This window comes from Candoia aspera, chromosome 3 (assembly GCF_035149785.1).
Source record: "Candoia aspera isolate rCanAsp1 chromosome 3, rCanAsp1.hap2, whole genome shotgun sequence".
In the NCBI taxonomy this organism is placed as follows: Eukaryota; Metazoa; Chordata; class Lepidosauria; order Squamata; family Boidae; genus Candoia; species Candoia aspera.
This window is the reverse complement of record NC_086155.1, coordinates 106,485,275-106,501,923: the sequence shown is the minus strand read 5'-3', so window position 1 is coordinate 106,501,923 and position 16,649 is coordinate 106,485,275. Positions and strand designations below refer to the sequence as shown.

The window sequence follows — 16,649 nt, the reverse complement described above, 5'->3', positions numbered from 1 at the left end:
TCCAATTATATCGTTACCAGGGACCCCAACATACAACATAGCCAAAGAACTTACAAAAAAGCTTGGACATCTCAGAGGGGAGCGAATATTCTATCAACTCCCCACTACAGTGACTCCAGAAAATCAAAGACCTAAAAATAGAAGAAGATGAAATTATGCTTTCATTCAATGTGTCAGTACTCTTTACACCCATAGATCCAGAACTAGTGAAAGAATCCACGGCAGCAGCACTTCGTAACACATTCGGCCTAGCCAAATACACTACACTCGAAATACCTAGAATCATAGACCTCATCAACCTCTGCCTCACTACCTATTTTCATTTTGATGGACAAATACACCAGTAAATCAGAGGATCATCCTTGGAATCACCACTCTCAGGACTCATACCAGAGACCATAATGCAGAGCCTAGAAACTATAGCACCCCCACACATTCAACCAAAAGTATGGATCCAGTATGTAGACAACACTTTCGTCATAATATAAAAGGAACAACTACAGAGGACATATGAAACCATCAACAACATCTTCAAAGGAATAAAAGGAACAAGGAAAGGAGAAAACAACAACATACTACTCTTCCTGGATATCCTCATCAGCAGAGGAAACAATGGCAAATTAGAAATGCAAGTCTATCAAAAAACAACCCACACTAACCAAGTGCTCCATTACCAAAGTAACAAGCCAACCTCCCACAAGAGGAGCTGTGTAAGAACATTATTCAGATGAGTACAAATGCACTGCAGCAAACCAGAACACCAGAGAAAGGAAAGAGACTGCCTATATAACATCTTCCAACAAAATGGATACCCACACAACTTTATCAAAAAGTGCCTGACCACTCAATCCACTACAGCACAACCAACACAAGCTATGTAAAGGATAACACTACCATACATCAAAAACATCTCAGAAACAACCAACAGACTATCACAACCACACAGCATCACCGTAGCACACAAACCAACTAAAGCCCTCCAAAACATCTTAAGTAAACCAAAAGACCCAGCAGTCCAAGAAGGTAAAACAGGAGTCATCTACAACATACAGTGTAAGGACTGTAAGAGCCACTATGTAGGACAGACAGGCAGAAGATCAGCAGAGTGTATCCACGAACACCAACTAGCAGTCAGAAGACACGATGAAAACTCCTTAATCTCACAACACATGGACAGACTCAACCGTGGTTTCAACTGGGAAACCGTGAGCATCCTAGACCAAGCTAAATCCAAAAAAGCTAGGGAATTCATGGAAGTTTGACATTCAGACAAATCAGCCATCAACAGACACATAGAGGTAAACCACATTTACAGACCATTCAAAAGAGATAATAAAAAAGCTAAGAAGGAAACAAAATGACCAGAACACATTGCCTTCAGCAGCCAACACCCAGATAAGCAGGGATTAACACCAGACAAACAATCAAGTAGAAAACAATACCCTAATCAAGGAACAACCAAGGAGAAAACCACACTCCCACCAACACTGGCAGGGCAAGCTACTATATATAAACAGGGAGCAAACCCCACACTCATTAGCCCTGATGATATTACCTAGTTGAGTAATGAAATGCAAGCAAACAACCAAGCTCAGAGAGCACCAAGGACTCCACAGATACCACGAGGGCATGCAGAAATAACTTGGAAACACTGACTAGTCAAGATGAAATGAAGACACTGACTGGTCAAGATATGAATGATGACAAGACAGAAGCTAATGACATATATACCAGGCGTTATTTGCATCATGGGACAACAGAAAAAACAGTAATTTGAGAAATGGTTATTTCACCAGGAATTTAGAGATAAGAATTTCTTAACCTTCCTCTATTCACTCTTCCATAACACAGTTATTTGGATCTGAGTCTGTATTCACTTTTTAAATAAAGGGGATCTTTGAAAATAGTGTTTTGCATCTAGGTTACCAAGCCATATCCCTAGAATTTTGCCTGAACTGTTACTGCTTATTTTTGTTTACAGATTATTTAAGCATTTAATATACTGGAAAAGTTTAGCTGCTTTAATTTAATCCTTGAAAAATAGAACCAATATTTCACTGAAAATGTTTTTAAATATTCAGAACATTCCAGATTCAAAAACGTAACTGTGACACTTGTCCCCATTTCTGCATATACGAAGATTACTGTCTTACCAGGGAACTGCCACTAAATCCAGGAGGTTGGCTATATTCTGTAGAATCAATAATGCTACTGTAAAAATAAAAGAGCAGAATATGCATAAACAAATGTTAATAACAATAAAAAACATCTTCAATTTTTGATTTCTTTAATAGTATCTCTCTAATAGCATGACTGAGAAAAAGGGGTTTATTGGAAGTTCTTAGTCTTTTTGGAGATGATGAGCTTGGAACAATACAGCAATCCTACACTGAGGTGTAGAGTAGAGAATCAAGTTGCATTAAGTATGGTTGTCAGCAACACGACCAACTGTAATTTTCCAGAGGTAGAATCTGGCTGCTGAAGTAAATGGAATCTTTTTGCTAGTACAGGTAGTCCTCTACTTAGGACAACAATTGGGACCGGAATTTCCATCGTTAAGTGATCCAGTCATAAAGTGTGACTGCACTGCTTAGTGATGGCAATCCCTGCAGTCCTGGTTGCAACTGTTAACTGTTGTTAGGCAAGGCAACTTCCTGCCAGCTTCCCACAACCAAAGTCAGTGGGGAAGCCGGGAGGAATTTGCAAGTCCCAAGCCGCCAAGCAGGTAAGTGGCTGCTGCTGGGTGGGGGAGGGAGTGAGGGGATGTGCGGGGGTGTAGGGAGAGTGCACAAGAGGCCTCATACGGGTCAGTGTGTATGAGAGGTGCCACGCGGGTCAGGGAGGGTGCGCGGGGGTGCAGCGTAGGTCAGGAAGGGTGCACGGGAGCACACGAGTGGTTGGCATGGAGTGAGTGTAGAGGAGCCAGGGAGACTTACCCCAGTGACTTGCGACCTTCCCTGCCGGTTTCCCCACTGACTTTCTGGGGAAGCCTGCAGGGAAGGTTGCAAATGATGATCATGGCGTTCTTGGCAACCAGTCCTAAGGGTGAACCACTTGCCAAGCACCCACAACACAATCATGTGACTGCAGGGGTGCTACAACGGCCTTAACTTCAGGGACCAGTCATAAGTTCCTTCGTTCAGCACCGTCATAACTTCAAATGGTCGCTGAGCAAATGATTGTAAGTTGAGGACTACCTGTAGAGGTTATTTTTGTGAACAGGAAAGCATCTTTGTTCATTTTACTCCCTGCCACGCGCTCTCAATCCATTTGCAAATATTAGCTTATAGCTCGTAATACAATCATTTTCTCAGGGTAGGTAAAAAAAATTGTTGAATTTTTTAAAAATATATTTAACTAATTATTAAAAACCATACTCTGACAAAGGTAGGCCTGGGAAATGGTTAATACAGTGGGTGTTATTACAAAGCCCTAATTTATTAGAGGCCCAATGATAGCAATCATTAAGTTTTTCCTGATCATGTTGTATAGTCCCACTAATACAAACTAGTAAGTTTGTCTCTGGGGAGGTAGATATATCTTCTACCCATCGTTTTTTTATTTTCTATTTTATTTTTAAACTCCTGGGGCCTGTGTGAAAATAAAGCTGATTCTAGAAGTTGATGCTTTGCTTTGTCACAAACAAAATTCTTTTTATTTTTGAAAAGATGTAGAGGCACATATGTGCATTACACTGGGAATCCAGGCCAAGACTTGCTTGAAGGAATTTGGAAGAATGGAATAGAGAGGAATGTTGCTTCCTAAGGACTTTTTTTTTAACCCATGTGCACTGCTCCAATTTGCTTTGTTCCAAGTCCCCCTGTGCATGATAATACATCTTTACATCTTTTCTCTTTTAAAGACACAAAAAGTTAATGCATCTAGCTAAAACATTATCTTAAACACTGAGTTGTTCTCTTGTTATAATCTTTGATTTGCACACTAAAACAACGGGGTTCAACACTGTGGCTGAATGCCAGATTGAATGAACTGCAAGTCTGATTTTGCTGTACTTCCTCCTCCCTCTTATAATCCTTCTGAATTAGGGAGATGTCTGCCTAAGCCACTTCTGAATGTTATCTCATTGTGTACCTAAAAAATGCTTCAGTCATTTTTGCCTAGGCAACAGATCCTGCATATCTCCATCAAGGTCATCTTCCTTACTTCCAACACATGCTTCTTTTGTTTATCCAATGATAGATAGGAAGGTGCAGGACAAAGGTAGTGGTAAGCAAAGCTGCTTGAGTGAGGCATTTCTTTTCCTGACAAGTTTTGTACACATCCAGTCTCTGTTTTAGTATTTGGTTGACACCACAAAATCCTGATTATTGTCGTCTAATATTTATATATTATAAAAAATGTCAAATAATACCCCCCCCTTAATTCTCTACATTTTCCTTTTTTCCCCCCAAGCCTTCCCATTTCTAGTGGGCTTCTAGGGATTCTGTGGAGTCATATACCTTGGAGCTAATTATGTGTAGAAGAGAAAGTGGCAGTGAAGGACTGTCAGTTAATTTAATGCATTGTTCAAAAATTCAGCACTATTTTGCACGCTTAGGTACTCCACGCTTAATGACGCTAATTAGGACTGGAACCTCCGTTGATAAGTCACATGGTCCTAAGTCAAAAAACCATGTGATTGCACCGCTTAGAGACAGCAGCTCTGGTTGCTGTTGTTAAGCGAGGACCTCATGTGACCACAACTTGCAACTTCCTGCCAGCCTCCCCATTGATTTGTCAGAAGCCAGCAGGGAAGGTCACAAATCATGATCATGTGACTGCAGGACGCTTCACCGTTGTAACTATGAATCAAACGCCCAGACTGCAATCACGCAACCACAAGGATGCTGTGATGGCCATAAGTACAAGGACAAGTCGTAACTACCACTCATTCAGCACCATTGTAAGTCTGAACATTTGCTGAACGGGAGGTCATTAAATGAGGACCATCTGTAATGAAAATAAGCTACTGTTCCTAGTAGGTAAATTTACTGATATTCAAAAATTCTTTGCTATGGGAGGTTAGATTTTATTGTAATGTTCCCCATATATGAGTTGTACTTTTTTTTTTAAGTGATGGTACCGAATATAAAGGTGTGTCCTCCACATATGCATTACAGATGTTGTAGTGTTGAGCTTTCAAGTTTCCATACAGCATAGAAAATATAGCATAGAAACATCTATGTTGGCAGGTTTGTTGGTTTGTTTTGACATCTACGAGCTGTAAAATATCCATATATAGTAAAGAAAGAGTTGCTATGTTGTTCTAAGTACCAAAATAAAATTACAGGAAATTCATTGTTTTCTTCAAAATAGTTCTCTTTTTTTGTTTGCTTGTTTTTATTAGCCTTCAAACGACATAAAACTAAAACAACAAACCATAGAGCTGCTACTGATCCAAATTAACTTCTGGCTTTCACTACTATCCAAGATGAAGGCCAATGGACTATATAGCGATGAGGAATGCATGGCTCTCCCACAGTCATGAATTAAAATTCTTAGCTTTTGCATACAGCATAGCCCATGGCAAAACATCCCAGAAGTTACAGTTTTACAACACCTACAGTGCTACAGGTTTGCCACCTTTGTACTATGAAATTTTATCAATGTTTATTTCTATATAAACTATGCTTTAAGACAGGTTAATATAGAGTGCAGTAGGGATGGAAAAAGGGGGGGAAAGATGTAGAGTGGTTTACACTGTAATTTATGTATTCTGTGCACACTTAAAAAATGGTTTGAAAGATTTCTTTGGACTTTGAGTGACTACAAGCACACCATCATTCAGCAGTAAAGCAGACACATTTTTCAGGGATTCACACAAACCATTAAAAGAACTTGTAAAGCAAGAGAATCTTTTTTTCAGATTTGCATGGAAGTCTGAAAAACGATGTACCTGCTTTAATAAATAGCAGACAGGTGCCATGCTTGTATAACTTTCAAGCACTTTTTCTGAATCATTTGCAAAACACACACACATCTAATTCAACTAATACTTGGTTACCTGTGTGAAGGTGAAGGAGCTTCAAACTGGGGCACAGTGCTGTCTTCACTGACTGGAGAATACAGGCCACTCATTTCCTGGAATAAATACAGAGCCACACTGCAACTAAATATAACATTGATATCCTTTCATTAATATTAAATGTTTTTATCAAAGTATTTGATTATTATGTGCCATCAAGTCATTTTCAACTCCCAGCAACCACACAGATAGATCTTCTCCATGATGATCTATCCCTAACCTGGTCTTTCAGGTCTTCCAATGGTGCACCAGTCACCACTGTAACTGAGTCCCTCCACCTTGCTCTTGATTGTCCTCTTCTTCCCTTTCCTTCCACCCTTCCCAGCATTAGAGCTTTTTTTAGAGAGCTAGGTCTTTGCATAATGTGTCCATAATCAAAGTCTTACTATACTCATTTTTATTTCAGGTATTTTCTCCTTTTATATTATAATACAGCAATACTGACACTTGTTGTGCTTCCTTCAGGTTTTATTGAAAAGGAGGCCCAGAATTAAAAGCTCCCACCTAAGCTGTTTAAAATCAATCAAAATAGGCCAAGTCAGCTATTATCATTCAAAATTCATTAATGTTAATCTAATAGGAGGAGGAAGGAGTACTAGGTATGTTTGCTGCCTTGAGTTATTTATAAAAATAACAAAGGCAGGATAAAAATTAAATCAATAAATAAATTCAAGTTATCAGAAAATAAACAGGAGGTTTACTTAGTTTGCTGATATTTACAGGGCAGCCTAACAGAATGAATAAACGCTTAGCACTCTTATATTGGGAGAGTCACAGATTGAATCACATGATACTATTTCTTCTTCTACCTCAGTGCACCCTTCAAATCACTCTAAAAATATATCCAATACTCAAGACCACATTTGGGCACACGTGGAGGACTGCAGATAAAAGAGAAAACCCCATTCTGCTATTGAACCACATTGTTGTCATCAAACACCTTCACAAGGGTCCCAGAATGAAACCTGAATTAGAAACACTGCTTTTATTTTTATCGCTTTTTGCACAGAAGATAAATACCTCGCAAACTTAGGACAGCTTAACTAGACAAGTTACATCTCTGTCAGTGGAAGAAATGTTCATTAGCCCATTTACATGCCTCTTTAATCTGTGTCTATGATAGTAATTTTTCTGTGGTTTAATCTTATACGGCTGCACTTTGTACGTAGATATCAATACCATGTAGGCAAGACTGGTCACATGGGTCTTTCCAACTAAGACTCTATAACTTTCTGACATGGCTGCAAAATGAATACGCAAGATCCACATGCATATTTCAATTATATGGGATCATGTAATGCTGACAGAACATCTCACCATCACAGCTGCGTAGAGAAGACTGAAGTTGCGTGCAAAAGGTATTTATGCGATGACTTTTAAAGCTTTAAGATAATCTACTGAGACTATTTTATTGTTGCTATCTGATAACAGTTCTATCTGAGTGATGCTCATTGGCGAAAGCTTTATACTTGGCAGCATTATTTGTGGGTTTATGGTAAACTCATAAAAGTTATTCCCCCACTGTTACACTTGACATCAAACATGATGCAATCAAGACAATTTGACACAAATTAGAAAAAATCCCTGCTTGTTGCAATGATTGTGGAGAGCCTCACCTCTACTCGTTTAATATCTTCTTCCAAAACACTCAACTCCTTCTGGATTTGCTCTAACTGCTGTAGATTAAAAAAAAAGGTTTTAAAAATATAATTTATACTGGCAGTACTATCATAAATTATTTCCCATAGAAAAAGAGATTGTATGCACAATAAATGGGAAAAGAACATGTAAAAATACAGTAATGTATTTTCAGATATGCATTCTACCAGTAGGCCAGATTAAAATAATGTCAAAATGATGAAATACAGTCAAAAACATTATCTCACCATCAGGAACAAGCATGTTCAAAGTTAATAAACAGAATTTGCCTTTCTTAACAGCCAATTAAAAAAAAAAGTATACTTCAAGTAATTAGGAAGTGACTAATAATCTAGCAACAATTGGTACTGAGACAGTCTATAAAGTGGAATACTTCTTTACGTATTTTAGGACCCTAGAAGCTAACTAAACTCAACCGAAATTGCGTTTGTCTAGCAATACATATAGCAGGGACGCGGTGGCGCTGCGGGTTAAACCGCTGAGCTGTCGATCGGAAGGTCGGCGGTTCGAAACCGCGCGGCGGGGTGAGCTCCCGTTGCTCGTCCCAGCTTCTGCACACCAAGCAGTTCGAAAACATGCAAATGTGAGTAGATTAATTGGTACCGCTTCAGCGGGAAGGTAACGGCGTTCCGTGAGTCATGCTGGCCACATGACCCGGAAGTGTCCTATGGACAACGCCGGCTCCAAGGCTTTGAAACGGAGATGAGCACCGCCCCCTAGAGTCGGACACGACTGGACTTTACGTCAAGGGAAACCTTTACCTTTACCTTTTTAGCAATACATATGCTGTTACTTTAGAGTTAGCAAAGACAACAGTGTTAACATGCCCCACTACCTTTGAAAACATACACTGAATCACAACTCTGAAACATCATAATAATCTCAATGAATCAGTAACAACTGGCACACTGCATAGCGAACAGGAAAAAACTGTAGGCATACTGCTAGCTGTTAAATAGCTGAACTATCACCTCAGTATGATTCCTGTCGAAGAGATTTCGTGCAATTCTCCACATTTTTAAATTGCTTCTTGAGAATTGGAATTCTAATTCTCTATTTTTACAGAAGTATCATTCTTATTGCTGTACTTGAAAGAATGTGGTAACAGCTGCTGAAAACTCAAGAGGCAGAAGGATAGACGAGTAAGTTATTTATTTAAATACCGGGTGAGCTTATATTTCAAACATCACAGACTTGCAAGTCTAGGTTGCAAGAGAGAAATCCAGAAAAGAAATACACACTATTTTAAAATGTGTATGACTTTTTAAATCTATGAAGAGTTTTACATTTTAAAATGTTTAGTGTAAAAGTTGAATTCTTCACTGCTTTTACCACCTCTCTGTAGTGTCCTGCAATTCTCTCAGCAAAGAGATAAAGTTTAGCTAAATACTACATGGGAGGCGGGGGAGTTTATCCAGCCAAATTCATTAACATATAACCCTAAGCTAAGAAGACTAAAGAAAAATGGCTTGGTGGAAGAAGAAGATTAAAGCATTTTGCTGCAATGCAAAGATTACTCCAGGTCTATACCAACTTAAAGTAGTGGTAAAACCATTTATTTCTAATATATAACCACAAAAGATTAGTTTATGGCTTTAATTAGTTTTCTTACAAGCAATCTGTATCTCTAATAGCTTGCATTACAGAGTTCCAGGTCACAGCCTAACAGGCTCAGAGATTCGAACACTAAGAGATAGACTGAATTGGCAAGCAGGAAAATTGAAGGTATTACCTAATATAGTCTCACATAATGCAAAAATTTATAATCCAGGATTAGCCTCTCTATACTTTAGAATACATAACTGTACATCTAGCATTATGAACAGTTTGCTGCTGCATATGTAATATTGTACCAGATATATTTATAATTAGTGTAACTGTTCTTCCTTAGAATAAACCTAATTACAATATAGTCATGCCTAACTTAAATCCCATTTATTTGAGTGAGGGTCTTCTCGAGTATGGTCAAGTATGGATCCAAGTCCAATAATTCTTCCTTTGTTTTAACTACTTTTATTGTCCAAAGACTTCAGCAAAGGATCATTACCTTGTCGTGGTGCTGGAGCTTGAGCACCTCAATGATGCCATGAGCTAAACCGTGAAGGGCCACCCAAGACGGGAAGGTCATGACAGAGAGGTCAGACTAAATGCGATCCCTGGGGAAGGTAATGGCAACCCAACCCAGTATTCTTGCCATGAAAACTAAATGGATCAGTACAACCACAGATATGTCAGTATACCATCGGAAGATGAGACCCCCAGGTCGGAAGATGGTCAGAATGCTACTGGGGAGGAACAGAGGATGAGCTCAACTAGCCCCAGACGTGATGACGCAGCTAGCTCAAAGTCGAAAGGACGGCTAGCGGCCGACGGTGCTGGTGGTGAACGGCGAATCCGATGTTCTAAGGATCAACACGCCATTGGAACCTGGAATGTAAGATCTATGAGCCAGGGCAAATTGGATGTGGTTATTGGTGAGATGTCAAGATTAAAGATAGACATTTTGGGCATCAGTGAACTGAAATGGACTGGAATGGGCAACTTCACATCAAATGACCACCAGATCTACTACTGTGGACAAGAGGACCACAGAAGAAATGGAGTAGCCTTCATAATTAATAGTCAAGTGGCTAAAGCAGTGCTTGGATACAATCCCAAAAACGACAGAATGATCTCAATTCGAATTCAGGGCAAGCCATCTAACATCACAGTGATCCAAATATACGCCCCAAACACAGATGCTGAAGTAGCTGAAGTAGAGCAGTTCTATGAGCATGTGCAGCACCTACTGCACAACACGCCTAAAAGAGATGTTATTTTCATCACGGGAGACTGGAATGCTAAGGTGGGCAGTCAAATTACTCCTGGAATTACAGGTAAGCATGGCCTGGGAGAACGAAACGAAGCAGGACATAGGCTGATAGAATTTTGCCAAGACAACTCACTCTGCATAAGAAATACTCTCTTCCAACAACCTAAGAGACGGCTTTATACATGGACTTCACCAGATTGACAACACCAAAATCAGATTGACTACATCCTTTGCAGCCAAAGGTGGCGGACATCTATACAGTTGGTAGAAACAAGACCTGAAGCTGACTGTAGTTCCGATCACGAACTTCTTATTGCACAATTTATGATCAGACTAAAGAGATTAGGAAAGACCCACAGATCAGCTAGATATCAGCTCACTAATATTCCTAAGGAATATGCAGTGGAGGTGAAGAATAGATTTAAGGGACTGGACTTAGTAGATAGGGTCCCGGAAGAACTCTGGACAGAAGTTCGCAACATTGTTCAGGAGGCGGCAACAAAATACATCCCAAAGAAAGAGAAAACCAAGAAGGCAAAATGGCTGTCTGCTGAGACACTAGAAGTAGCCCAAGAAAGAAGGAAAGCAAAAGGCAACAGTGATAGGGGGAGATATGCCCAATTAAATGCAAAATTCCAGAGGTTAGCCAGAAGAGATAAGGAATTATTTTTAAACAAGCAATGTGTGGAACTGGAAGAAGACAATAGAATAGGAAGGACAAGAGACCGCATTCAGAAAATTAGAAACATCGGAGGTAAATTCCAGGCAAAAGTGGGTATGATCAAAAACAAAGATGGCAAGGGCCTAACAGAAGAAGAGATCAAGAAAAGGTGGCAAGAATACACAGAAGACCTGTATAGGAAGGATAACAATATCGGGGATAGCTTTGACGGTGTGGTCAGTGAGCTAGAGCCAGACATCCTGAAAAGTGAGGTTGAATGAGCCTTAAGAAGCATTGCTAATAACAAGGCAGCAGGAGATGACGGCATCCCAGCTGAACGGTTCAAAATCTTGCAAGATGATGCTGTCAAGGTAATGCATGCTATATGCCAGCAAATTTGGAAAACACAAGAATGGCCATCAGACTGGAAAAAATCAACTTATATCCCCATACCAAAAAAGGGAAACACTAAAGAATGTTCAAACTATCGAACAGTGGCACTCATTTCACATGCCAGTAAGGTAATGCTCAAGATCCTTCAAGGCAGACTTCAGCAATTCATGGAGCGAGAATTGCCAGATGTACAAGCTGGGTTTAGAAAAGGCAGAGGAACTAGGGACCAAATTGCCAATATCCGCTGGATAATGGAAAAAGCCAGGGAGTTTCAGAAAAACATCTATTTCTGTTTTATTGACTATTCTAAAGCCTTTGACTGTGTGGACCAGAACAAATTGTGGCAAGTTCTTAGTGGTATGGGGATACCAAGTCATCTTGTATGCCTCCTGAAGAATCTGTATAACAACTAAGTAGCAACGGTAAGAACAGACCACGGAACAACGGACTGGTTTAAGATTGGGAAAGGAGTATCGCAGGGCTGTATCCTCTCACCCTACCTATTCAACTTGTACACAGAACACATCATGCGACATGCTGGGCTTGAGGAATCCAAGGCTGGAGTTAAAATCGCTGGAAGAAACATTAACAATCTCAGATATGCAGATGATACCACTTTGATGGCTGAAAGTGAAGAGGAACTGAGGAGCCAATTGTCCAAAGAAGCCAACAAGATTTCTTTAACATTATGTCTGAACCTGGATTCCGGCATAGCAAGCTAAAAACTGCACATGGCCTCAAATTGTGGTTTGTGAGAATAATCAACCAGGGATCCCAGACTGAACATAATTCCAAACAAAATCATACCCAGGCACTCACTGGTTTATTTAGTAAGGGCAGCCCAGTGGGAGTCATCAGGCAACGTGCATTACCATACTTGCTTAGCCGTGATGTTTAAACCGAGCCACTGATTAGCTATTTATTAAAAAACAGTAAGATCAGTGGCTTAGATACATACGACTATATCTATGTATCACCTTACATAGTATGATAGCAAATAAAGTTATGCAGCAGGCAAAAAAGCTATTTGCAGAAAAGTTGACAGGGAAATATAAGCTGTACTTAAGTTATATTTGTTTCAGTATCACCAAAAGAAACACTTGAAAAAGTTTACATAATTACAGAAGCACTGTTTGCTTATCTCTTGTTTGAAATGTATGCTGAATTATCAACTCCTTTTCATGTTTTTTTTTAAAATTCCAAGCTGCCGTTCAGTATAAATATTACTGGCTCAACTATAGTACTAAAATACAAATGTAACAATTTCAAGGTGAACAGTATGCTTAACCCCCATTTTGTCTTAGAACCTAATCTTCAAATCTAAATTTGATGGGACAATGTTGGAGAAGTATCTCATAATTTACCCAAGCAGCACAGTTTCGAGGTCATTCTAAAAATGACTTCAAAACTTTCAATTTTCTGTATGCATTTAGGAATAAAACTGATTTTGTCTAAATACAAGCCTCTGATAATGACATGTAACTCAAATATAGGAAACATAGCTGGAGGGAATCTGTCACAGTATATGTTATAAATCCATCTACAGCTACTTCCTTGAGTCATGTTGAATTGTTAAGTTTGAAAAAGGTCAAATATTCACACTGGCCTTTCCAGGATAAGTTCTCTTTGGCATTTATACAAACAGATAAAACTTGCAATTTGCAAGATATGTCCCTTTTCCCACATTACATCAATTAAGACAATTATGGGAAAGTTCTGCATGCTCTCCAATTAATGAATCATTATTTCATTTTACTCCTTTTCTTTTGTTAAAGAGGAGATTGAAATCAACACTAATTCAGAATGATTTTTTTTTTTAAAAATCACCAAAATCTACAAAAACATATGTACTTGCAATGTAATAAGCCTTTGAAATTAAGACAAAAAACTCTTCACTAGAGATATAGTAACAATTGTTATAAAGCTACACAAATTTCATGCCAACTACAATTTATTTCAAGAATTTGATACAACTGCCAACAAATAACTTTCCTTGACAAACTTCTTTTCCCGAAGATATGAAAAGTTAAACAAAAGAATCAGGCAATTCAAGTCAAAAGAACTAAAATCAAAACCACCTGTCATAATTAGCATGGGCTAAAATTCTTCAGATTCATGTGTTTGAAATAAACTGTGCAAGACTGCCACCCACCCACACTTTTTTAAAAAGTTGTAAACCAACTTACATTATTTAAGAGGGTAATGGAAAGATGTTTCTAATAGTAGTAAATCAAAGTAGATAATGTTACCTCTCTCTTATTTCTCCTGGCAACCTTCAGGAATTCCATCAAAATCTGTAGCTGGGCAGCATGGGACTCCTATAACAGAAAGTTTAGATAAATGGGGGAGAGGGTGCAAAAAGGATATTGCTAAGCAAAGAGGCATTTAAGACACTGGCACTCTATGTACAATACTTAAGCACAGATACTGTATATACCTATTGTATAAACAGAAACTGCTAACTGTAGTGAAATTGGGAGTCAGATTTGAGAAAACATACTCTGTTCATCCACAACTTAAAGTCTACTTCAAATCATAGTTTCAGATCTTGTATTACAAAATAATCATGTTTGTGGAGAATCTGCTCCAAGGAATTCAAAACACTAGTGAAGGAGCTCACACTCCCTTAACTGGTTCCCACAGAACAAAAGAAAGTAGGGGCAATAAGAGTAAAAACACCAACCAATACAGAAAATAATATTCTGTATCTGACCAAAACTCCTGATATGTTTTGAGAGAATATCATTCCCTCAAAATGTGATGGGACTTATGGCGTAAGAAAGAATTTTCTTTTCACACCATTTTTTTTTCACCTATGGAACAAAAAGGGAAATGCAAGCTGTGTACAGACAAGTAAAAATCCATTAGGATTTTGTTGAGGAATCTATTCCAGGGGTTGCTAAACTCTCCACAACCTCAGACAGCACGGGGAAGCTGGGAGTTGCACAGCAATTTTTGGAGAACTACAGATAATGGAGCCATTCTGCTCTAGGATGTTGATAGTACAATATAGGCATTAAATTATTTGTTCGAATATTTTTATTATTGTCTGAAACCTAGTGAAAGAATGTATTTTCTACATGTCTAAATTACCTTATGAAGTCCAACGAATTATGCCACCATTTAAAACTGAATAGTGAAGGGAATGCTAACTTTACCCAGCCATCTCTCCATCTTGTATGATGGACTAGAGACCAAAAAACCCTGCCACCTTAAAAGATTTCACATGAAGCCATCAAAACCTCATCATGCATTTTTTAAAGTAAACCATTTCATTTTGATGATGGTGGGACCATCTACTGGGCATTCAAGGAGCATTTTGGGGTCTTTGGGCACATAAGTTACTGATCTGTATGTTGGTAAAACATCAGCCAAACCCTGGGAAAAAAAAGGAAGCAGTTTCATTAAACAAAAGTTATTATTTCTTAATATATATTTACTAAGAGACTAGAAAGGAACTTACTGCCTCCAGTTGTTTTTTCTTCTGCACCAGAAGTTCCAACATTAGGTTAACATTGGCCAAATCAAGATTGTCTTGGTCTGTTCCTAACAAATCTTGAAATATTTGCCACCTGTGTCCATTCTAAAAGAAAAGCAAACAAATGATCAAGACATATTTCAGAGACAAGAGTCAACATACTTTAGACATTACACAATAACTTAAAGCTGTCACAGTAAACCAACGGGAGCATATCATCCTGAGAGCAAAGTGTAAGGAAAGGATAAGCCTGCTTCAGGCCACTTTTTCTTTTCCACTATTTGTAGCAGCAGTGTCCAGCCTCCTTGAAGTGAGTCAGGACACGCATTACTGCAGTCATGCAGAATCCCACACCTTACTATGGTAATGTGCCCTGAAAAAATGTAAGCCCAAACTTGTATCACCTCCTTCCTTCATTCCCACATCCTCAGAATGTTTTTTGGAACACCCAACTTCATTAGGGCTTTAATTATCTAATTATTAAATATCATTTAATTATCCAGAGAGGGCTCCTGTTTCAAGACACAAAGTCATGCATATCTGGCTGATTCTCTCATATCTCCCCTGTCTCACTTGCCGACCCACCCAATAATTTAATTACATTTGAATTATAAATAAATAATAAAAATAAATAATACCATTCCTAAACTCTCAGGTGTGTCTAGATTGCTGAATGGGCATGAAAAGCTACATGCTGAAGAAAAGCAGAAAGCCCAGTGGCATATAGTTGTTTAGATAACCTTGGCGCTATGTAGTGGAAATTGTGATCACATTCCAGATAAAATATGAGATTAATGAGTCTATCTGTTTCAACATGTAGAAAAAAAAAAGAATATGTGGCCTCTTGTCCCAAAGGAAAGTTTAACAGAAACTGTATATATGTTGACTTTAATATGAAAGCCAAACATTTTAACCAATCCATCTCAATTATCTAGTGTAAAGGCAATGTTAGCAGTCAGTATACAATAACATTAGCATTTGCCTGTTGATATGCAATTATATTTAGCATCTGCTTATGATTATCAGCTGAATTTCAACAAAATTTGTTATACATTTATATTTGTGAATTCACTATTTCAGTAAAATACTTGATGCCCTTAAAAGTGCATAAACCTATACTTTTAGCATTTACAACCCAAACCCAACCATGGGTTAATTACTTTTATTAATTACTTATTTTTATCACTCATCTGTAGGCTATAGTTGACTAACCTGTGTGTTGTCAAAATAATTACTCCCATTTCTATTTACATGCTATCAGTCTACCACTATTTATAGATACTGTATATATATTGATCTTTTATTTATTTTATTTGTTTTTAAAATTTCTATCACTGCCCATCTCCCCCCCCCCCCAAGGAGGGACTCTGGGTGGTTTACAATAAAAATAAAATTTAAAATTCAGTAAAAACTATCTTCACTGCATTTCCAGAAAAAAACTGGAAAAATACAATGAATTACCAAAGGTTTGACTGACTGTTGATTGCACAAAAACTGTTTACAAACAAAGCATTTTCCTTGTAAACAGTCACCAAGAGCAACCTTATGACTACTGTAGGGGCAGAGAAGTAGCTGGAAATAATGGATAGAAAGCGGGAAATCATCAACTTTACCTTCTTCC

General features: G+C 38.4%; 1 protein-coding gene across 2 annotated transcripts in view; it reads right to left on the bottom strand.

Moving 5' to 3' along the window:
* Positions 1-16,649, bottom strand: part of COP1 (COP1 E3 ubiquitin ligase) — a 143,681-nt gene that overhangs the window by 110,489 nt on the left and 16,543 nt on the right. For both annotated transcript variants that reach the window (XM_063298488.1, XM_063298489.1), the window contains exons 5-9: positions 15,014-15,133; positions 13,800-13,868; positions 7,642-7,701; positions 6,005-6,081; positions 2,154-2,211 (exon numbers count right to left, since the gene is read on the bottom strand). In XM_063298488.1, the coding sequence (XP_063154558.1) occupies positions 2,154-2,211; positions 6,005-6,081; positions 7,642-7,701; positions 13,800-13,868; positions 15,014-15,133 (384 nt within the window). The remainder of the gene's footprint in view (positions 1-2,153; positions 2,212-6,004; positions 6,082-7,641; positions 7,702-13,799; positions 13,869-15,013; positions 15,134-16,649) is intronic.